Source organism: Pelophylax lessonae, assembly GCF_965119305.1.
Source record: "Pelophylax lessonae genome assembly, chromosome: 6".
Taxonomy (NCBI): Eukaryota; Metazoa; Chordata; class Amphibia; order Anura; family Ranidae; genus Pelophylax; species Pelophylax lessonae.
Genome location: NC_138773.1, coordinates 18,275,594 through 18,299,870, shown reverse-complemented (window position 1 = coordinate 18,299,870; position 24,277 = coordinate 18,275,594). Strand labels below are relative to the sequence as shown.

The 24,277-nt window shown below is 42.3% G+C and overlaps 1 protein-coding gene across 1 annotated transcript in view; it reads left to right on the top strand.

The window, feature by feature from the left end:
• Nucleotides 1-24,277, top strand: part of LOC309558463 (uncharacterized protein) — a 114,503-nt gene that overhangs the window by 76,490 nt on the left and 13,736 nt on the right. Inside the window, exons 16-21 of the mRNA XM_082261534.1 lie at nt 63-172; nt 2,944-3,131; nt 5,499-5,747; nt 8,684-8,961; nt 14,857-15,069; nt 17,563-17,665. Of these exons, the coding sequence (XP_082117660.1) occupies nt 63-172; nt 2,944-3,131; nt 5,499-5,747; nt 8,684-8,961; nt 14,857-15,069; nt 17,563-17,665 (1,141 nt within the window). The remainder of the gene's footprint in view (nt 1-62; nt 173-2,943; nt 3,132-5,498; nt 5,748-8,683; nt 8,962-14,856; nt 15,070-17,562; nt 17,666-24,277) is intronic.

The following is a 24,277-nucleotide window of genomic DNA, read 5'->3' as shown; positions in this document are numbered from 1 at the left end:
AAGCTTCCATTTACAGTAATTCTGTTTTACCTTTCAGTAAATTTGTTTCTGCCTCTTTTTAGGGGGACAGCAAAAATGATCAATTTATTTTTGCCCTCGCTCTTCTGCTAAGCAGCGCCATGGTGTATAACAGCAAAGGAACCATCGACCAGGATGCAGTAGAAAAACTAAAGTATCCTTTTTCATCCTGGGGTCTTGGTGGATTCATGTATTCATGTTCTGACAGGTTGCTTGTAGATCTTGAAGAAATTAGAGAGAAAGGACAGAAAAATTGATACAAAAAAAAAATGTTGTATCTCTTGAACTCTAAAGCCCCGTACACACGTACCGAATGTCGGCCGTAAATATTCGGCCGCCAAACGATCGGCCAATTGTCGGCTTGTTAGTATGATGCTTCCGACAACCGACAGCGCATTTTCGGCCGAACAGAATCTGTTGTGCAGGCATTAAAATTTTTGTTGGCCAACACCAGAACGGCCGATTGTTCGCCAGTCAGTACAGACAGTGACAAACAGACGATTAGCAAGACTGGGCATGCTCAGAAAAGAAAAAAACACATGGAAAGTTAACCATCACATGACATCACTTCTGCAGTCGGCTGTTGTTGGCCGACAAAATTCGTGTGCAGTCTTTAGCAGTTTTCAGCCGACAGGACAGCAAAGGTCAATAGACGGCCGATCGTTCGGCCGACATTCGGTACGTGTGTACGGGGCTTTACTTTCAACAATTTCTATCAACTCCCCTGTCCAATGAAAATCCGGAATTAAAGTAGAACAAAAGGCAACTTTTTTTTTTTTTTTAATTTTTAAGAGTATAAAGAGTATACAACCTTCTTTTGTTTTTGTTTTTTTTGCAATCTGTGCCCCCATTGGGGGGGTTTACATTCACTTCCTGTCCCATAGCTAACAAAGGAAGTTTTGGGTCATTGAGCTGAGGGTCCACAGGGTGCCCTGTGGACCCTCAGCTCCCGTGGGAGACTATCCGAGCCATGTCCTACTCCCTAAGCCAACAAACACCTGCAAAGCAACGTAAGTTTGGGGATTTGAGGTCTACATCTCCTCTTCCCCCTTTCTTCTAGTTTTTATTTGTCCTCATTTGCCATTTTCTTACACATACTTTTTTACACATATAGATCATACATCTACTCCTGATGAAGTGGCATACTTAGACCACGAAACGCGTCGAGTTACTATAATGTTTTGACTATTATCCATTACTTCAATGCTGTTGACCATTGCAGTCCATTGATGTTTATGAATATACTTCTGTACGAACTTTTGCTATGCTGATCTTATGGAAACTGGAACTGGGATGTACTATCTCCCTTTTTATCTTTTACTTGTTGATGTCAAATACATATATAATTATATGTTATGTTTATTATCTGTATGCATGTATGTATCAATAAATGAGACATCTTTTACCCTGTTATCCTGGTCATGTCTCTCACTCAAAGTCCCAAAACTTCCTTTATGGCTATTGAACCGGGATGGAGGCGCACAATTTGTCCCATTGTGCTCCTCAATCAAAGTCCCAAACTTCCCCCTCCTCTACATAGCTAACAAAGGAAGTGAGAGGAAATCCCTGCAAATTAAGGTGGTATTTGATCACCTGTACAATTTTTATTTTTTGCGCTATAAACAAAAAAAGAGCGACAATTTTGAAAAAAAAAAAAAAACAATATTTTTCACATTCTACTATATAACATTCCCCCCAAAAAATGTTAAATTTTTTTTAACATTTTAGGCCAATTTGTTTTCTGCTACATATTTTTGGTAAGAAAAATCACAATAAGCGTATATTGATTGGTTTGCGCAAAAGTTATACCACTAACCTACGGGAAAGATAGATGTCATTTTTATTGTTTTTTTTTACAAGTAATGGCGGCGATCTGGGATTTTTAGCGGGACTGCGACATTGCGGCAGACAGATTTTAAACTTTTTGGGGGGACCAGTGACATTACTACAGTAATCAGTGCTAAAAATATGAACTGTTACTGTTATAATGACACTGGCAGGGAAGGGGTTAACCCTGTGGATGATCAAGGGGTTAAATGTGTACCTAGGGGAGTGGGGCATGGGTTCTGAAATGACCATAGAGACCTGTGATCATATATAGAAGGATCACAAGCGCTCTGTGATCATTTCAGGGAGAAGAACGGTCAGCTGTGTTTACAACAGCTGACCATCCTTCTCTCTTAGCGGGGAACGATTGTGGGTGTCAGGTGGCAATCGGAGCCGCCTGACACACGCATCGGCTTCCCCGCTGACGAGCGGGGACAGGAGCGCGGCGCCGGTGGTGCGCGCTCACCCCCTAGCCTCCTGAGAGCGAGCGAGGTATCCCTACGTCGCTTTGCCAAGGAGCGGCTGCCTGCCTTGGTAAATATGCAGTAGGCGGTCGTTAAGTAGGTAAAAAGACAAAAGGAAGGGCCCCTTTGTCTTTTCACATACTGTAGTTACCAGTGGGAATTAGGCCTGCCATAGACGGAGAAAAGTTATTTAGCTTCAGTTGATTCCCTCATTAACACAGTCAGTGTTGATAGGGGAATCCCTCCTGCGGAGCCATCCCAGTCAGGAGAAAACAGTGATTATTACTAGCGGCTAAAACACCCACTTGCTATAATCACATGTAAAATCGGGTAGGCTTGTTGTACCCAAGTTGATCCATCAATTAACTCGGGTACATTCATCCTGCCCATCCATGGTTCGAATTTCATTTGAACCCGTCTATGGCTGGCTTTACCCTGGATCTTGCCTCTAAAGAGGGACTGTAGAAGCCTTCAGTGTTTTTTTAACACAACCCATTCCTATTGCTTCATGGACTTTCCCTATGCATTTTTTTTTAATAGACTCAATATATTGCTACCATACTTTTTGGCACTGTTATTTTTCCACTCTTTGGTACTTTTTTATTTTCTATATCTCCTTAATAACCTTTGGCAGATTTGTAGAGGAACTTAGCGAAATGATAAAGGTGAAATCAAAGGAAAATGAGGATGAGGAGGCAGAATTTTCAAGACATTTCCCCATTTTTATTTGGGCAGTGAGAGACTTCCATCTGAGTCTGGAGATCGAAGGGAAATCGGTGTCAGCAGACGGCTACCTGGAGAACGCTTTAAAGCTTAAAAAGCGTATGTATTCCATGTTATCCATGCGCTAAAGCAGCCTTGTCACCTTGGTGAAAAAATAGATCATGGACAGGCTGTAAAAGAAGATCAGTATGGATCCGTCCGGTGGGCAAGTTAAAGTTGTCATCGGACAAGTATGTATTGATCCTACAACCTGCTCATCAGCTATTTCTTTTCACCAAGATGACAGGGAAACTTTTACCAATGCAAGTATGTACAGTATGTGCCATACCTGTGAGATCCCCATGGAAGCTAAAGTGGAAGGCACCACTACTACACCACAACTACACAAGGCCAGCACTATCTATAGGCAAGGTACAGTAGGCACTGGCCTAGAGCACACATTAGTCGGGGGTGGCGCCGCGCCAGCGTGCCACTAGCAACAGGAGACCATGCAGAAACTGCAAGCCGAGATGGAAGAGTTCAGGCGCGGGGTAGAGAGGCAACTGGCGGGCCCCTCTCTCGATCCATGACTGACCTGCAGTGTGAGAACTGGAGGATGCGCTGTGCCTGGCGGGCCCCTCTCTCGATCAACTGACCTGCAGTGTGAGAACTGGAGGATGTGCTGTGCCTGGCGGGCCCCTCTCTCGATCCATCACTGACCTGCAGTGTGAGAACTGGAGGATGTGCTGTGCCTGGCGGGCCCCTCTCTCGATCCATGACTGACCTGCAGTGTGAGAACTGGAGGATGTGCTGTGCCTGGCGGGCCCCTCTCTCGATCCATCACTGACCTGCAGTGTGAGAACTGGAGGATGTGCTGTGCCTGGCGGGCCCCTCTCTCGATCCATCACTGACCTGCAGTGTGAGAACTGGAGGATGCAGAAGCAGAGGATAAACTCAGCTGCCAGATGGAACCGTGGAAGTACCGAGCCGCAAGGCGGGACTGAGCAGGAATGGACAGACCAGGTATTCCAGCCATGCGCTGTTCACTGTGTCCAGCAAGGCGGCTCAGGTCAATTCGATGAAGGGGAAAAACACGTCACAGTGGGATATAGACAGGACTGGTGCTAGACAATTTGCACCATCTCTATACCGTATAAAAAGTATATTTTAGAGGTATAGAAGCATAAAAAAAATTTTTTGGGTGGAGGGGGGGTGCAAGTAGCTGTTCTTGCCTGGGGGGGCAAAATAGTCTAGCACCAGCCCTGCTTCTACACCACCAGTGATCTCCACTTGCTTCCAGATCCCATGCTGAGCGACTGCCCTGCTGCATTGTTAACACAGGAAGTCAGTTGCTGGGCATGGTCGCTATTCAGGGACCACTTTGCATTTATTTAATGAATGAAATGCATTCTCTGCTTGGACGAGGTGGAGATCATGGTGTCACCACCCACCTCTCTGCCTCATCCAATCAGAGAATGCTTTGCACTCATTGGTAAAAAATGTGTGTGCTCTTTGAATGGCACCTGTGCCAAGTAAGTGACTTCAGCTTCCATGGAGATCCCAGAGGTATGGAAAATGCAGTTACATTGTATCAAAGCTGGATTAATGTAACTATGCAAAAATACTCATATCTAAACTTCAGCTTAAACAATCTAACCAAATTGTAGAAATATTGTGTTATATTCTGTTGCTTTTATGTACAGTAGATCAAAGGCTTGTTGGCATTTTTAAATCAACCAACCAATCAATCAATGTTATATTCTAGGGCCTAGCTCCAGAGTTGGGGTTGATTTACTAAAACTGGAGAGTGAAAAATCTGGTGCAGCTCTACATAGAAACCAATCAGCTTCCATGTTTTTTTGTTTGTCAAAGCTTAATTAAACAGGATAAAGTTAGAAGCTGATTGGCCACCATGCACAGCTGCACCAGATTTTGTACTCTCCAGTTTTAGTAAATCAACCCCAACTCTGGAGCTAGGCCATAAAATATAAAATTGATAGGTTGATTTACAAATGCCGACAAGCCTTTGATCGACTGCTGTACATAAAAGCAACAGACCATAATACATTGTAACAATATTGCTTCAATCTGCTTATTATTGGAGCCCATAGATGTTATTTGCAGTGTTCTTTATACACAAATTAGGATGCAGCTGGATAAAGATGGTTACAGCAACAGCTAAAGTGTGGTTGGGTAATCCCAGAGCATACAAGGTATGCCCAAATTCTATAGATTAGGCTTTTGTAGGGCGTACCTTGTATGGCCGAGGCTTGCCAACCCCACCACACCTGTTCCTATGCTGACAGGACAAGGGCTTCAAGAAAACAACATTTATGGCTCTTTAAAAATTGGAAAGTTGGTAAACTTTTGGTGGTGGTGGGGGGAGGGGCAGGAAGGCACAATGTCAGCAGATGTCAACAGTTATCAGTAAATCAACTAACACTCATACACCTATCTTTTTCTACATTTCTTAATCCATGTACACAGCTGAAACAACACCGAGGAATATGGAATATAATAATCCCAGAATTCGCCTTCGAATGTATTTTGCAAACCGGAAATGCTTTGTGTTTGGTTTTCCCACCACCAATGAAAAACATCTTCAGGAACTGGAGAAAATATCAGACAATGAGCTCAACATGAACTTTGTGGATCAGTGCAAGGAATTCTGTGACTACACCTGGAAAAATGCCGATACAAAGAGAGTGAATGATACAGTCATAGTGACCGGACACAGTGAGTTCATCAAATGTCTCTTCCTAAACCATTGTACATAAAGGGGTCCTTCTGTGGGAGGCCAAATCATTCACATCAGTCTCTGTACCAGAGGAGCTTACACTCTAATGTCCCCCCACAGTCACACACTATTATTATTATACATTTATATAGCTCTGACATATACTGCAGAGCTGTACAGAGAACACTAAAGCAGTCACATCAGTCTCTGTACCAGAGGAGCTTACACTCTAATGCCCCCCCCCCTCCCCGCAGTCACACACTATTATTATTAAGTATTTATACTGTATGGCTCTGACATATACTATATTACAAAAGTATTGGGACGCCTGCCTTTACACGCACATGAAACCTAATGGCATCCCAGTCTTAGTCCGTAGGGTTCAATATTGAGTTGGCCCACCCTTTGCAGCTATAACAGCTTCAACCCTACCTGGGAAGGCTGTCCACAAGGTTTGGTGGAGGGGGGATTATGGTGTGGGGTTGTTTTTCAGTGTTTTTCCAGTGAAGGGAACTCTTAAGGCAACAGCATACCAAGACATTTTGGACAATTTCATGCTCCTAACTTTGTGGGAACAGTTTGGGAATGGCCCCTTCTTGTTCCAACATGACTGAGCACCAGTGTACAAAGCAAGGTCCATAAAGACATGGATGAGCGAGTTTGGGGTGGAGGAACGTGCCTCACCTGCACCCTCACCTGCACAGAGTCCTGACCTCAACCCGATAGAACACCTTTGGGATCAATTAGAGTGGAGACTGTGAGCAATTCCTTCTCATCCAACATAAGTGCCTGACCTCACAAATGCACTTCTGGAAGAATGGTCAAACATTCCCATAGACACACTCCTAAAACTTGTGGACAGCCTTTCTAGAAGAGTTGAAGCTGTTATAGCTGCAAAGGGAGGGCCAATTAAAGTTCAATATTGAACACTAAGACTGGGGTGCCATTAAAGTTCATGTGTGTGTGTAAAGGCAGGCGTCCCAATACTTTTGCCAATATAGTGTATATTGTAGTGCTGTACAGAGAACACTGAACACAGTCACATCAGTCTCTGTTCCGAACTTTTGAAATAAAAAAACACAATTTGGAAGCCCTAAAACCCAATAAATGCCCCTAAAAGGTGCCTAGGGTTCTGGGTCATGCCCCAGGGACTATTAATCACACAAAAAAAAAGTTCTTAAAAATTGTCATTTTTGATAGAGAGCCAATTATTGAAAAAATTAAAAAAAAAAAAAGAGATTTCTTTGGATTTAGTGTCTGGGGGGGGTCTAAAAAGTGTACCTGTGAAGTTTCAGCTCTGTAGCATGTCCAGAACCAGAAAAAAATATATATTTTTTCCAGTAGCGCAGGGATGGTGTTGCCCTCCTTTCACACCTATATGTGTGTATGTGTATATATATATATATATATGTGCGTGTGTGTGTAAATATACCCCTATACAGAAGTTCAGATGTCATGCCTGCCTCCAAAGACGCCCAAAAAAATGCCCAATAAATGCCTAAAACAAAAAATGCCCAGGTGTGAAAGGAGCGAAGCCCTATCCCTGCTCTATTGACATTCTAAGAAAAATTATCTTTTTTTCTGGTTCTGGACATGCTACAGAGCTGAAAATTCACAGGTACACCTTTTATACCCCCCCCCCCCCACACACACACACACACACACACACACACACACACTAAATGCAAAGAAATCTCTTTTTTTTTTTTTTTTCAATAATTGGCTCTCTATCAAAAATAACTTTTTTTTTATGTGTGATTAATAGTCCCTGGGGCATGACCCAGAACCCTAGGCACTTTTTAGGGGCATTTATTGGGTTTTAGGGCTTCAAAATGGTGTTTTTTGATTCTATATATATATATATATATATATATATATATATATATATATATATATATATATATCTACATTACGGTCACCTTGGCATAGCAGAGTCAGTTCACCCTAAACTACATTACGGTTACCTTGGCATGGCAGGGTCTGGTCACCTAAACTACACTACAGTCACCCTAACACTTTTACTGTCCCTACAGAAACTAAATTATTGAATCTAACTATAGTGGTATATAGTACCCTAACTACACTGCATATCCCTTTCCTCACACTAAAAGAACAGCTACATACAGCAGGAATAACACTAATGCTTCCACTCTCTTCCACAGCCCCTGTATTACTGTGCTAGAGATTTGGCGGGGCTATGTTATATACTGGGGGGCGTATTCACTACTGATTGGCCTCTGGACCCCCTAGTCAATCCAATCATCTTTTACTAATGTTTCTGGGCCAATCACGGGCTTTTTAAGCCCATTTCCTGACCCATTGCATTTTGGGCGGGTTCTGGTGGCCAAATTCCGAACTTTTAGCCCAAAAAGTTTGGAATTCTGCCGAATTTCGAACAGCCAATGTTCAGGTCGAACCGATGGTCGACCCGAACCGTTCGATCATCCCTAGAGCTTACACACTAATGCCCCCCCCCCCTCCCCACAGTCACAGTCTATTCTTATTATACATTTATACTGTATATCCTTGACATATGCCACATTTTCTGAAAAACTGTAAACTCTGCAAGTGAACAATGGTCTTGGTGTTATTAAAATATTTCATCCAACTTTTTTAACCATGTAAATGGGAAAATTTAAAATTATGATAAAATTAGCCTAACACTGCAAAAAATGCAAATCCTTCTCCACTCAACAGGAAACAAACATTCAATAATCCTATTGCAAGTGAGATCCCTGATATGCCATAAAAATGATGTCACACCTTGGTCTGCTTTAGTCACTTAAAAGTCATCCCAATATTACAGTATCCATACAATACAGTATCCATGGTTATTTCTTGTTATTTAAATTAGTTTCACTGAGTTATAAGGGATTTAGCAAACATAAAAATTGGATTAAAAAAAAATAGTCATCCATTTGTCTCCTCATCTCAGGGTTGGGTGAGCTGGCTAAAATTTACACTGAAGCTATAAGCTCCTCCAAGCTTGCCTGCATGGAAGATGCCACAGTTTCTTTAGCTGAGAAGGAGAACAAAGCGGCCGTCCAGGAAGCGACGCAGCACTATGAAGATAAGATGAAGACAGTTGGGTTGCCCACAGAAACTCTTGATGACTTCATAACTCTGAGCAGTCAGTATGAGGATGACGCTCGGAAGATATTCCTGAAAAGGTCCTTCAATGACAACAATGAGAAGTTTCTTCAGGAATTTTTGGTAAGATCTTTATTTATTAGGTATAAAAAAAAAATCATGTTCTACCTCCAACAGTCACATATTGGATAAATATTCTGGGACATTTCTAGTACTTTTGGCTTTTTTCTTGGGTTGAGGCTCTGCAGTGACTATTGCTGTAACTTTCAGCCAACCAATGTGTTCATATAATCATTATCAACTGCTACATTGATGGCACAAGGGGAAAAAACCTAATAGACTTTTGGCTGCCAGAGCCCATATTATTTTTTGCACATGTTTAAAAAAAAAATTACTTTGGGCATGAAGACTAGTTTAACTCCAAAAACACAATATATTTTAAATAGGAAGGTAATTTTAGGGCACACAAATGCAATATATTACACAATTTTTTTGGGTAAAATTTTAAAGATAAGGTTGCGCCGAGTAAATAGATACCAAATATGTCAGTCCTTCAAACTTTGGTACCCTATAATTTTCATTGGTGACACTTTAAAAGCCCCCAACAGGGCATCATTTCAGAGTTAAAGGATTTGTAAAGCCTTTTTTTTTGTTTTAAAAAAACAAACATGTCATGCTTACCTGCTTTTTGTAATGGTTATGAACAGAGCAACCCCAATCCTCCTCTTTTCAGTTCCCTCGCCGGCGCTACTGGCCCCTCACCCCTGCTGAGTGCCTCCATAGCAAGTTACTTGCTATAGGGACACTTGTGTGTGCTCGCTCTCGAGCTGCCTCTGTATGTCAGTGAGACACACAGACCGTGGCTCAGCCCCGACCCCCCTCACTAGCTGTGATTGACAGCCAATGGCTCCCGCTGCTGTGTCTTAGCTAATGAGAAGGGAGAGACCCAGGATGCATCTGATCTCATGCATATCGCTGGATCGGGAACGGTCTCAGGTGAGTACAAGGTGGGTAAATAACCTTTCAGACTTTAGAATCATTTTAACCATGAGTAATGGGCCTAGAAATATTGTCCCCACTCTGATGTGCGATATGTGGTGTGTAGATGCACCCAATGCATGGGTTTTGCATGCTTTTGTATGTGTGCTTATGAGGGGCTCAAACATTTTTGGGAAGGAGTTTGAATAACTGTATTTTTTAACCACTTCTGGACCGGAAGGTTTTACCCCCTTGGGGGTGAATGTGCTGGCACCAGCACATCCAATCTCACCCCCCCCCCCTCCTTCTATGGTTGGTGATACGATTTGACCGATGGACATTCGGGACTTGTTCATCTCTCCCAGCTCTTTCTATTTGACTGTGGACAACTCTGGGGACTTACTGCTTGGATGAGTATCTCTTAGTTTTGCTTTTTCATTATCAAGCTTTGGTCATATATATGAAGTATATGAAGGATATGCCATGGATTAACATTATATACCTGTGCTGTACGAGGGAGTTTCCTCAATGTTTCCAGGTCACTGCTAATATTCTATGAGATACGTATGGAAAACGTATGTCTTATTACTTTGGTGAACCTTACGCCTCCTCTAGACCACACACAGATGTTTCTTTCCTTCTTAATTCCACGGATTTAACCCATTCATTCATCAGGAACTTTTGACACTCATCTGCCTTGTTTGGAGACAAAAAACTTGTCCTTTCACCAATATGGATTAGTCCTTGAGAGATTGACCAACAGTCCCTTTTACATTCCTTATACAAGATTCAATCACCAACACAGTGACCATTAATTGTATTGGTTCCATGAACCACACAGTCTGAATATCTGGTCGCACAAATATTTATATATATATATATATATATATATATATATATATATATATATATATATACAGTATCTCACATTTTTGTAAATATTTTATTCTATCTTGTCATGTGACAACACTGAAGAAGTGAAACTTTGCTACAATGTAAAGTAGTGAGTGTACAGCTTGTATAACAGTGTAAATTTGCTGTCCTCTCAAAATAACTCAACACACAGCTATTAATGTCTAAAGCGCTTGAAACAAAAGTGAGTACACCCCTAAGTGAAAATGTCCAGGTTGGGCCCAATTAGCGACCCCCCCCCCCGGTGTCATGTGACTCGTTAGTGTTACAAGCTCTCAGGTGTGAATGGGGAGCAGATGTGTTAAATTTGGTGCTATCGCTCTCACTCTCTCATACTGGTCACTAGAAGTTCAACATGGCACCTCATGGCAAAGAGCTCTCTGAGGATCTGAAAAAAAGAATTGATGCTCTACATAAAGATGGCCTAGGCTATAAGAAGATTGCCAAGACCCTGAAACTGAGCTGCACCACTGTGGCCAAGACCATACAGTGGTTTAACAGGACAGGTTCCAATCACAATAGGCCTCGCCATGGTCGACCATAGAAGTTGAGTGCACGTGCTCAGCGTCATATCCAGAGGTTTTCTTTGGGAAATAGACATATGAGTGCTGCCAGCATTGCTGCAGAGGTTGAAGGGGTGGGGGGGTCAGCCTGTCAGTGATCAGACCATACTCCGCACACTGCATCAAATTGGTCTGCATGGCTGTCATCCTAGAAGGAAGTCTCTTCTAAAGATGATGCACAAGAAAGACCACAAACAGTTTGCTGAAGACACGCAGACTAAGGACATGGATTACCGGAACCATGTCCTGTGGTCTGATGAGACCAAGATAAACTTATTTGGTTCAGATGGTGTCAAGGCGTGTGTGGCAGCAACCAGGTGAGGAGTACAAAGACAAGTGTGTCGTGCCTACAGTCAAGCATGGTGGTGGAATTGTCATGGTCTGGCGCTGCATGAGTGCTGCCGGCACTGGGGAGCTAAAGTTCATTGAGGGAACCATGAATGCCAACATGTACTGTGACATACTGAAGCAGAGCATGATCCCCTCCGTTCAGAGACTGGGCCACGGGGCACTATTCCAACATGATAACAACACCAAACACCTCCAAGACGATCACTGCTTCGCTAAAGAAGCTGAGGGTAAAGGTTATGGACTGGCCAAGCATGTCTCCAGACCTAAACCCTATTGAGCATCTGTGGGGCATCCTGAAATGGAAGGTGGAGGAGCGCAAGGTCTCTAACATCCACCAGCTCCGTGATGTTGTCATGGAGGAGTGGAAGAGGACTCCAGTGGCAACCTGTGAAGCTCTGGTGAACTCCATGCCCAAGAGGGTTAAGGCAGTGCTGAAAAATAATGGTGGCAACATAAAATATTGACACTTTGGGCCCAATTTGAACATTGTCACTTAGGGGTGTACTCACTTTTGTTGCCAGCAGTTTAGACATTATTGGCTGTGTGTTGAGTTATTTTGAGGGGACAGCAAATTTACACTGTTATACAAGCTGTACACTCACTACTTTACATTGTAGCAAAGTGTCATTTCTTCAGTGTTGTCACATGAAAAGATATAATAAAATATAAAATATTTACAAAAATGTTAGGGGTGTACTCACTTTTGTGAGATACTGTATGTAACGACACCCCGGGTATGAAAGGGGTTACAGTCGTTTAGGACATTCCATTCCCAAATACAAGGGCAGCTACCAGACACTCCACTCACCCGAACAAGAAACCCATACAAATAACCCCCCCCCCCCCAAGTACGAGACGAGGCTCTGTATTGAGGGTCAAGCAGGAATCAGACTGTTTATTGAAAAGGAATACACGCTTTATATACACGTTAGAAGTAATGCAGTCAATACATGAACAATGACCCAAATACCTACCCAAAACATCACACAATGGTTACATAACGAGTCCCCAATACACATTACTCTGAGTATCAATACATCCCTTAGCAGAAAACGGGTGAGTTCATTAGCACACTTAACAATAGGTGAATGGAAAGCCACCTCAGACAAGATTATCACAATTTACTTATTCAGACAAAAGCAACATCGTTAAGCAATAGACAGTCGGTCTCCACATTAAACTTCCTGGAATGCCCCTATTAGGAGTTGTACTTCCTGGTCATAGTCCTCACAATGTACAGGGGATAAAATCTTCATATTTCAAGAGAGACATCATTCCTGAATATCACTGTCCCATTTGGAGTAATCCAAACCATATTCTTAGTGCCCCCCAGTTTCTTGGTCACCCTGCGCCTAAAACTGAAAAATTGGGCATGCAAAATTATTCAGCCCCTTTACTTTCAGTGCAGCAAACTCTCTCCAGAAGTTCAATGAGGATCTCTGAATGATCCAATGTTGACCTAAATGACTAATGATGATAAATAGAATCCACCTGTGTGTAATCAAGTCTCTGTATAAATGCTCCTGCACTGTGATAGTCTCAGAGATCCATTTAAAGCGCAGAGAGCATCATAAAGAGCAAGGAACACACCAGGCAGGTCCGAGATACTGTTGTGGAGAAGTTTAAAGCCGGATTTGGATACAAAAAGATTTCCCAAGCTTTAAACATCCCAAGGAGCACTGTGCAAGCGATAATATTGAAATGGAAGGAGTATCAGACCACTGCAAATCTACGAAGACCTGGCCGTCCCTCTAAACTTTCAGCTCATACAAGGAGAAGACTGATCAGAGATTCAGCCAAGAGGCCCATGATCACTCTGGATGAACTGCAAAGATCTACAGCTGAGGTGGGAGACTCTGTCCATAGGACAACAATCAGTCGTATACTGCACAAATCTGGCCTTTATGGAAGAGTGGCAAGAAGAAAGCCATTTCTTAAAGATATCCATAAAAAGTGTCGTTTAAAGTTTGCCACAAGCCACCTGGAAGATACACCAAACATGTGGAAGAAGGTGCTCTGGTCAGATGAAACCAAAATCAAACTTTTTGGCAACAATGCAAAACGTTATGTTTGGCGTAAAAGCAACACAGCTCATCACCCTGAACACAACCATCCCCACTGTCAAACATGGTGGTGGCAGCATCATGGTTTGGGCTTGCTTTTCTTCAGCAGGGACAGGGAAGATGGTTAAAATTGATGGGAAGATGGATGGAGCCAAATACAGGACCATTCTGGAAGAAAACCTGATGGAGTCTGCAAAAGACCTGAGACTAGGACGGAGATTTGTCTTCCAACAAGACAATGATCCAAACATAAAGCAAAATCCAACCTCACTGAGCTCGAGCTGTTTTACAAGGTGGAATGGGCAAAAATTTCAGTCTCTCGATGTGCAAAACTGATAGAGACATACCCCAAGTGACTTACAGCTGTAATTGCAGCAAAAGGTGGCTCTACAAAGTATTAACTTAAGGGGGCTGAATAATTTTGCACGCCCAATTTTTCAGTTTTTTATTTGTTAAAAAAGTTTGAAATATCCAATAAATTTCATTCCACTTCATGATTGTGTCCCACTTGTTGTTGATTCTTCACAAAACATTACAGTTTTATATCTTTATGTTTGAGGCCTGAAATGTGGCAAAAGGTCGCAAAGTTCAAGGGGGCCGAATACTTTCGCAAGGCACTGTATACATATACAGTATATGCAATAGCATTTGTTTTATGGTACTATTGGTCTTCATTGTACTGTTTAGTGGAAGGTGAGGGGATGGTTATATGAATGTTTTAAGTGTGTGTGTTGTTTTTGTCCTTGGTACTATTTTATTTCATGCTATCGTGCACGGATCCATGATCTGGTTTTATGTGTGTTTTTTTGTGTGATATTTTTGTACTTTTCAATAAAATATACCCATATAGATATCCAGTGAGTGTTTGACCACTATTTTCAATCACTGTGAATTTGGTGGTATTGAGTATGTAATCCAGTTTCTTTCTACTTGAGTATTTTTCCTTTTGATATTGTACTGGCATACTCCCCCCTCCTTTATTGTGGCAATTTCTTTTTTTTACACCCTTCATATTTATTCATTATATGTTTAATTAAGGACATGTCTTGGAGTGCCTATTATTAGTCTTTACTACCAAAAACAATGGTTTAGAGGGGAACTAAATCACAACACTTAACATGACCAATGTCCGTATATCTCCCCACCATCAGAAAAACATCCATAAGAAGAAAGATGAATTCAGTGCCACGAATGAGGCAAAGTCTCGGGAGGTATGTCAGGCTCTCATTAAGAAGCATTCAGCGGACTTTGAGAAAGCTTTGAAGGATGGAGCGTACCACACCCAGGGAGGACACACAAAGTTCAAGGAAGACTTGAAAGCCATAGAAAAGAAGTACAATATGGAAAGTGGAAAGGGTGTAAAGGTGAGTGGACTTACTTCATTTAAAAATTGTTTAAATGCATCAAAAATGACAGACTTCAATTTTTGATTGTATAATGCCCTTTGGTCCCACCATCATTAACACATACAGTACACATGTCATTAATATTGTGACCCATTTGGCTTGCTTCTGGGTGCCCCTGATTGCTTATGAGGAACACACATATTGGGGGATACGTTGCTAAGGTATTGTGTCACAGGATGACCTAGTAAATACCACAAGGGTATGTTTTGTTTGTCCATGAGCATATAATCATAAGTCAGTCCCGTCAGGTTATGTTTGCTGTTTTCTTTGGTGAACCACTTAGATAGCTGGAAACTTTATGTATATTTTGATGTATAGGATAACTTTCTAAGTAATTTTGTATCTGTTAAATATTTTATTTATCTATTATTTGTTCCAAGGGTTGGGTGAGGTGTGTATTGGTCATGGATGTTTGTGCAATGCAATCAGGCTTTCCCAATAGCCACAATATAGAAAAAAAAGATGGTATTGCACAAAAATGTATTTAATGAAAACCTTAGAGATGGTTGTGCATGAAAATCCCATTAGAGGAACAGTTTTTGAAATACTCAGACCAGCAAGTCAACTTCACCACATCTAGATGCCTAAATGCATTGAGTTGCTGCCATGTGATTGACTGATTAGCAATTTGTGTTACTAAACAACTGACCAGGTGTACCTAATAAAGTGGCTGATAAGTGTGTATGTATATATGTGTATGTGTATGTTTATCTATATATATATATATATATATATATATATATATATATATATACACTGATACTGATACATATACACACTCTGAACAAAATTATAAATGCATCACTTTTCATGAGCTGAACTCAAAGATCTCCGACTTTTTCTACACAATAGGCAGATTTCTCTCAAATATTGTTCATAAATCTGTGTAAATCTGTGTTAGTGAGCACTTCTCCTTTGCCGAGATAATCCATCCACCTCACAGGTGTGGCATAGATACTGATTGGACAGCATGATTATTGCACAGGTGTGCCTTAGGCTGGCCACAATAAAAGGCCACTCTAAAATGTGCAGTTTTATCACACAGCACAATGCCACAGATGTCTCAAGTTTTGAGGGAGCGTGCAATTGGCATGCTGACTGCAGGAATGTCCATCAGAGCTGTTACCCGTGAATTGAATGTTCATTTCTCTACCATAAGCCTTCTCCAAAGGTTTTTCAGAGAATTTGGCCGTACATCCAACCAGCCTCACAACCGCAGACCACGTGTAACCACACCAGCCCAGGACCTCCACATCCAGCATCTTCACCTCCAAGATTGTCTGAGACCAGCCCAGGACCTCCACATCCAGCATCTTCACCTCCAAGATGGTCTGAGACCAGCCCAGGACCTCCACATCCAACATCTTCCCCTCCAAGATGGTCTGAGACCAGCCCAGGACCTCCACATCCAGCATCTTCACCTCCAAGATGGTCTGAGACCAGCCCAGGACCTCCACATCCAGCATCTTCCCCTCCAAGATGGTCTGAGACCAGCCCAGGACCTCCACATCCAGCATCTTCACCTCCAAGATGGTCTGAGACCAGCCCAGGACCTCCACATCCAACATCTTCCCCTCCAAGATGGTCTGAGACCAGCCCAGGACCTCCACATCCAGCATCTTCACCTCCAAGATGGTCTGAGACCAGCCCAGGACCTCCACATCCAGCATCTTCACCTCCAAGATGGTCTGAGACCAGCCCAGGACCCCCACATCCAGCATCTTCACCTCCAAGATGGTCTGAGACCAGCCACCCGGACAGATGCTGCAACAATTGGTTTGCATAGCCAAAGAATTTCTGCACAAACTGTCAGAAACCGTCTCAGGGAAGCTCATTTGCATGCTCCTCGTCCTCATCGGGGTCTCCACCTGACTGCAGGTCAACATCGTAACTGACTTGAGTGAGCAAATGCTCACATTCAATGACGTCTGGCATATTGCAGAGGTGTTCTCTTCATGGATGAATCCCAGTTTTCTTAAATCTTTGAGTTTAGCTCATGAAAAATGGGGGCAAAGACAAGTGTTGCGTTTATAATTTTGTTCAGAATATATATATATATATATATATATATATATATATATATATATATATATATATATATAGTAGAGTATATATATATATATATATATATATATATATATATATATATATATATATAGTAGAGCATATATATATATATATATATATATATATTTTTTTTTTTTATTTATTTTTTTTTGGGGGGGGGGGGGTTCTTCAGTTGATTCTTAAAATGTATCCAAAGCCAGTACCTTTTCTTTTTTTTATGTGTTTTGGATGGAATGATGAGGGGGTTTGAGCTTCTGTCAGGTTTTTATTGGTGTCTGTGTCCTCAATGGAGAGGTTCACCATTTTTATTAGTCTTGGAGGGTGGTATATGTTCCTATATACTATAAAAATAAATACTTCTCTATTAATGTTCCTGTTCTGCAGGCAGAAGAGGTACTGCAGGAATTCATAAAGTCCCAACAAAGCACTGAAATTATAATTATACAAGAGGACAATGCTCTCAACCAGAAACAGAAGGAAGAGGAAGGTCAGTGGCTTATGTAATCTCATTTACTTATTTCCTTTAAAAATTTACAAAGTTCATATATATGTTAAATCCCTGTAATTGATATCTGAAAGTGAACTGCCGGGAATTTTATTTATTTTTTTTTACCTGGGACAAACCACAGGCTACTGGCTATATGATAGCTGCCTAAAAGTGCAGTTGTTGTTTGTTTTTCTTTTATATGGTGCCCAGCTTACCTTCTGGATATGGATTAGCATGTGAACTCTCTCATTTGATTTCACAGTGCTCAGAACTAAGCAGTCAATTACCAGACGGGAAGAGAGGGGGGCAATAACATCATCCACGCTATAGGTTCTGGCACCCTCTGACACTCTGCTCAGGGTGGACTTCTGCAGTAAGGAAGTAGAGTGTGTATTGATGAGTATACATTGCTGGGATAAGATGGAGGTGGGAGAATACCTGGTGGCACTGTCACTTTGCCATGAATGAGCCCCTTCCTACTATCATCAACTCTCTATTGGCCAGTGAGGACAGCCATTACACTCTTTAGCCAAATGAGCTTAAGAGGAGGAAAGGCATGGGGGGAGGGGGCGCTACACCACCTCCATAAGAGATTTGCTTCCTTTTTTAATTTAATACAACACCGTGCTTTGATTTATGGGCTTTAAATATTATTAGGATGAACTCACAAATTAGGGCAATTTAGCCTTCACACACAATGATAAAAACATAGAGATTACGTGAGGAAAAACTGCACTATGGGATCCAGAAATATCAGCAGCTGGAGATACACTATATTGTCAAAAGTATTGGGATGCCTGCCTTTACATGCACATTAAATTTATTGGCACCCCAGTCTTAGTCTGTAGGGTTCAATATTGAGCTGTCCCACCCTTTGCAGCTATAACAGCTTCAACTCTTCAGGAAAGGCTGTCCACAAGGTTTAGGAGTGTGTCGATGAGAATGTTTGACCATTCTTCCAGAATGCTTTAAGAGTTCCCTTCACTGGAACTAAAGGGCCAAGCCCAACCCCTGAAAAACAACCCCACACCATAATCCCCCCTCCACCAAATGATTTAGACCAGTGCATAAAGCAAGGTCCAAATATTGTGGACAGCCTTTCCAGAAGAGTTGAAGCTGTTATAGCTTCAAAGGGTGGGCCAACTCAATATTGAACCCTACGGACTAAGACTGGGATGCCATTAATTTTCATGTGCGTGTAAAGGCAGGCATCCCAATACTTTTGTAATATAGTGTATGTCAGAGCCATCAGGTTGAGGTCAGGACTCTGTGCAGGTAAGGCAAGTTCCTCCACCCCAAACTCGCTCATCCATGTCTTTATGGACCTTCAACTCTTCTGGAAAGGCTGTCCACAAGGTTTAGGAGTGTGTCTATGGGAATGTTTGACCATCCTTCCAGAAGCGCATTTGTGAGGTCAGGCACTGACGTTGGACGAGAAGACCTGGCTCGCAGTCTCTGTTTTAATTCATACAAAAGGTATTTTATTGGGTTGAGGTGAGAACTCTGTGCAGGCCAGTCATGTTCCTTCACCCCAAACTTGCTTATCTATTTCTTTATGGACCTTGCTTTGTGAACTGGTGTGTAGTCATGTTGGGAAAGGAAGGGGTCATCGCCAAACTGTTCCCACAAAGTTGAGAGCATGAAATTGTCCAAAATGTCTAGGTATGCTGATGCCTTAAGAGTTCCCTTCACTGGAACTAAGGGGCCAAGCCCAACCCCTGAAAAACAACCACACACCATAAAGACATGGATAAGCGAGGAATAAAAAATATTAAAAAAATAAGAATAGAAATAAAAATTTGGGAAATTTCAGGTTGTCAAGCTAATGTTGACCATGGTTACAAAGCAACAGACTGATCCAACTGTAATTGCAACAATGGTATTTAGGTTCCCATTGTTTGAGGACAGCCTGTTTTATTGTTACCAAGGCATTTTTTTTTTCCAAGTATCCTCAAACAAACTCAAAGTAACCTGATTTCTATTTCTATCTAAATAGATTGTTTTTAAAACCAGTCTGATTGAAAAATCATTCATATAATATATACAGTATATTTATATCAAATGCAACACATTCCGCCCTTGATTTTTCTCTCAGACTCCACACAGAAAATCTCTTCATTGCTAAAAACTCATACTAAACATTATTTGCCTTGAATGCAACCCCCTCCCAAATTTCTGCAACTTAGAAGGTGTTTCAGTCTTCTCCAAAAGTTCTTTAGAAAGTCTATTAGAAACAAGTCCAGGCTTGTAACATATCAAAGGACTTGCTCTTCACAGATCTTGCGATCTTCCATCATTATGTCTATCATTAAGTTACTTTTCTATGGTCTTCCTATTGATCAAATTGGAGACAGCATGTGGAGTGGAAAGCAAAGCAAATGATCTGTTCCTTCTATTAATACATAAACAGTAGATCCCGGCCCTACAGCTACAATCTCTCCTCTAACTGTCTCCTTGCCTGGATCTCTGACCAACGCTTTGCCACCTGCCTGTATCCACTTCTGACCCTCCCAAAGAACATAGACATGGAGGAGAGGAAATACACTGATATTTCCAAGAAGATCACTGCTGTTTATTATGGAAGGTTTGATGTTATAGTGCCCCACTGTCCACTCTTGCTGAAAAGAATCCACTAACCAGTCAGAGTCCCAACCACTGTCCCGAAGCTCATCTGCCAATGCAAATACAACTTCAAACCTCCCTGCCATGCCAGAATCCCTTAGATTCCCCTTATTCTTAGATAGGCTTTAGCTTCAGGTTTGTCACTCTTGGTTTCTATGTCATGGGAAGCAGTAACTTGGTACTTGTTATGCCTTGATCTTTCATGAACCTTACGTAAATACTGAACTTTGCACTCCAGCTGTGGAATCTGTGCCCCAGCCCCACCATGAGGAGTGAGCTTCTTTTCAGATGTGGTACCAGACTTCCTTGCCTCCCCACACCACATTTCCATGAATCATTTTTCAGTGGACTTCCACATGGGCATCCAAGTTGTCAGTCCTTTAAAGACCGCCCAGCTGTTTGTGTAGATAGTGACATGGGAAGAACATTCCTCCTGAAGAGTCATCACTACAGCTTTCAGCTCTGCATACTGACTGGACCCTTCATTTCCGGTCTCCTGCAGGACTGTTTCTGTACTCAGGTTGTAGACTGCAGCTGTTTATGTAACATAGTACAGAGGGTCCTCACTGCATTACTCCCACTACAAATCTGCACCACAAGGCTAATCCTTTCTCTTATATATCACCTCACAAAGGGAAGTGAGACACACAGTGGAAGACATGAGCACAAAACCTTTAATTCCTGCAGCTCCAGCCAACGGGTAACAGACCAGGCTTAAGCCTCGTACACACGCGTCAAAATTCGGCAGGGAATTTTCATCCGACGACCGATTTGCCGATTTTCGGCTTGTTAGTATGATGCTTCCGACAACCGACTCCGACTTTTCGTCTGAAAAAAATCTGGTGTGCAGGCTATAAAATTTCGACATGAGCAAGACTAGGCATGCTCAGAGAAGAAAGCAATCCAACACATGACATCACTTCTGAAGTAGAATTCTGTCGGTCAACAAAAGTCCAGTGCAGTCTAGGCACATTCCAACCAACAAAACACAACTATGGACAAAAGATGGACGACCGGTCGGCCGATAATCGTTGCGTGTGTACTAGGCTTTAATAATAACCTTACTGTAGGTAGGCCTTACCTGGTAGCCAGACCTCATTATTAGTTTGTTCTGCCCACAGGCCTTTTTATGTATGATCTGACAGATTTTCACCTGTCTCTTTCTTATTCTCTCGGCTTTTGACAGAACACGAAAAAGGTACAAGAGCTTGTGTTTATTTTGTGGAAGGCATTAGAAGGTACCCTGTTAGACAGTGTAGTGCTGCCCGATTGGAGCTGCTTGAGTATTACACTAAGTCACGCAATTTTTTTACCGCGTTTTTTGCCGCGAAGCAATACCTATTACATTTTTCTTTTTGCGCACCCCCAAAAATTTTGAGCACCAGCCGCCACTGCATTTGGCAGCTGATAACCTATTAGAGGAGACGTTGCTCGTGAGAGATTCGAGATCTGCCGACCATCTGCACATACATATGTGTCTATCCAAACTACCCAGATGATAAAGGGTTAATGTGACTGTTCACACTGCAGTAAGTCAGCACATCAATCTTCAGCACAATGTTTTTAAGATAAGGCTGGTCTCTCAAATAGCTCCTACTTCTACCCAACAGGTCCAGACTGCTATGCAGTTGAAGCTTGTGCTGATCTTGGCACCTGGAAGCTGATTGACCTTTAATGGGGAGTGGTGCATGAGAGATTCAAATCGGCAATTGATCTGAAGATATATGTGCAAGGGATTGTTATATTGGAATGATTGTAAGGAGAGTTTGTTGTTTAGGAGGAGGGGGGACAAAGATAAAATACTACTCCAGAAAGAATCCAGGTGGATTTTTCAGTATAATCCCCTCAGGTTTAAACAACGAACTCTCCTTAGACTCGGTTCACACTACCGCCACCATAAGTCGCCCTATGACGGAGCGACTTTTTACCGCGACTTTACCGGGACTTCAGCGCGACTTGTGAATTATTTAAAGCGACTTATATGATAGACGACTTTGTATTTGGCCAATCAGAATATGATATGTTTTATTACCTAATTCCCCTTTTCTGTTTTTTTTTTTACTCATTTCCTCATTGCCTACCAGTGCCACGTATCAGTATCTACCAGTGCCACGTATCAGTGTTCACCAGTGCCACTGCCCACCAGTGCCACGTATCAGTGTTCACCAGTGCCACTGCCCACCAGTGCCACGTATCAGTGTCCACCAGTGCCACTGCCCACCAGTGCCACGTATCAGTGTCCACCAGAGCCACTGCCCACCAGTGCCACGTATGTGTCTACCAGTGCCACTGCCCAATAGTGGCATGTATCAGTGTCCACCAGTGCCACTGCTCACCAGTGCCACGTATCAGTGCCATGAATCAGTGTCCACCAGTGCCACGTATCAGTGCCACATATCAGTGCCACAAATCAGTGTCCACCAGTGCCACGTATCAGTGCCACATATCAGTGCCACGTATGAGTGCCACAAATCAGTTTCCACCAGTGCCACGTATCAGTGCCACGTATCAGTGTCCACCCGCGCCACGTATCAGTGCCACGTATCAGTGCCACAAATCAGTGTCCACCAGTGCCACATATCAGTGCCATGAATCAATGTCCACCAGTGCCACGTATCAGTGCCACAAATCAGTGTCCACCAGTGCCACGTATCAGTGTCCACCAGTGCCACGTATCAGTGCCACAAATCAGTGTCCGGATGAATGCAAAAAAAGTGTTGGAACCGCACCCAGGTAGATGAAAACAATTGAAGTACTTTATTCTTTAAATCAAAATATGAACAGACAGTGCAGGGAACAGGTAATCCAGGTTTAACCTGGATTACCTGTTCCCTGCACTGTCTGTTCATATTTTGATTTAAAGAATAAAGTACTTCAATTGTTTTCATCTACCTGGGTGCGGTTCCAACACTTTTTTTGCATTCATCCGGATGGCGGGTCTTGCCAGCACCAGGTCGGACTGACACACCTGAGCGGCTTTATCTTTCTCATTACCTACAAATCAGTGTCCACCAGTGCCACGTATCAGTGCCACGAATCAGTGTCCACCAGTGCCACATATCAGTGCCACGTATCAGTGCCATGAATTAGTGTCCACCAGTGCCATGAATCAGTGTCCACCAGTGCCATGAATCAGTGTCCACCAGTTCCACATATCAGTGTCCACTAGTGCCATGTATCAGTGCCATGTATCAGTGCCACGTATTAGTGTCCACCAGTGCCACTGCCCACCAGTGCCACTTATCTGTGTCCACCAGTGCCACTCACACAGACCAGGCAGAGATAATGGTATATAGCAGGGGTCTTCAAACTATGTCCCTCCAGCTGTTCAGGAACTACAATTCCCATCATGCCTAGTGATGTCTGTGAATGTCAGAGTTTTACAATGCCTCATGGGATGTGTAGTTCTGCAACAGCTGGAGGGCCGTAGTTTGAGGATCCCTGGTATATAGGAACTGTAGGCATGGCTGCAATGTGGGGAATGCCTGGCTAAACTCTTTCTTCTTCCTGGAAAGTCTGATCACAGTTGCTTGACAAAAGATAAGGATCCGACTTGGAGGCGACTCCCATTGAAGTCTATTGGCATAAGTCGGATACAAGTCGCCTTGAAGTAGTACAGGACCCTTTTCTGAAGTCGGAGCGACTTCAGTAGTGCATATTAAGATGGCTCTCATTCATTTACATTGCATTTGTTATGACAAGCGACTTGGGGCGACTTGAGGGCACACAAGTCGCCTGACAAGTCGTACTAGTGTGAATGGAGCCTTACAATCATTCCTGTGAAAAAAACAATAAAAATCCTCTTGGTTGAGACTAAATAAATAGTAACAAATAAATAAAAAGTAAATGTAAATACAACAATGATATCTAAATTCCCATTGTTTGAGGACAGCCTGTGTAATTGCTACCAAAGCATTTGTTTGCCAATTATCCTCAAACAAACTCAAAAGTAACCTGATTTCTATTTTTTTTTTTTAAACCAGTAAAACG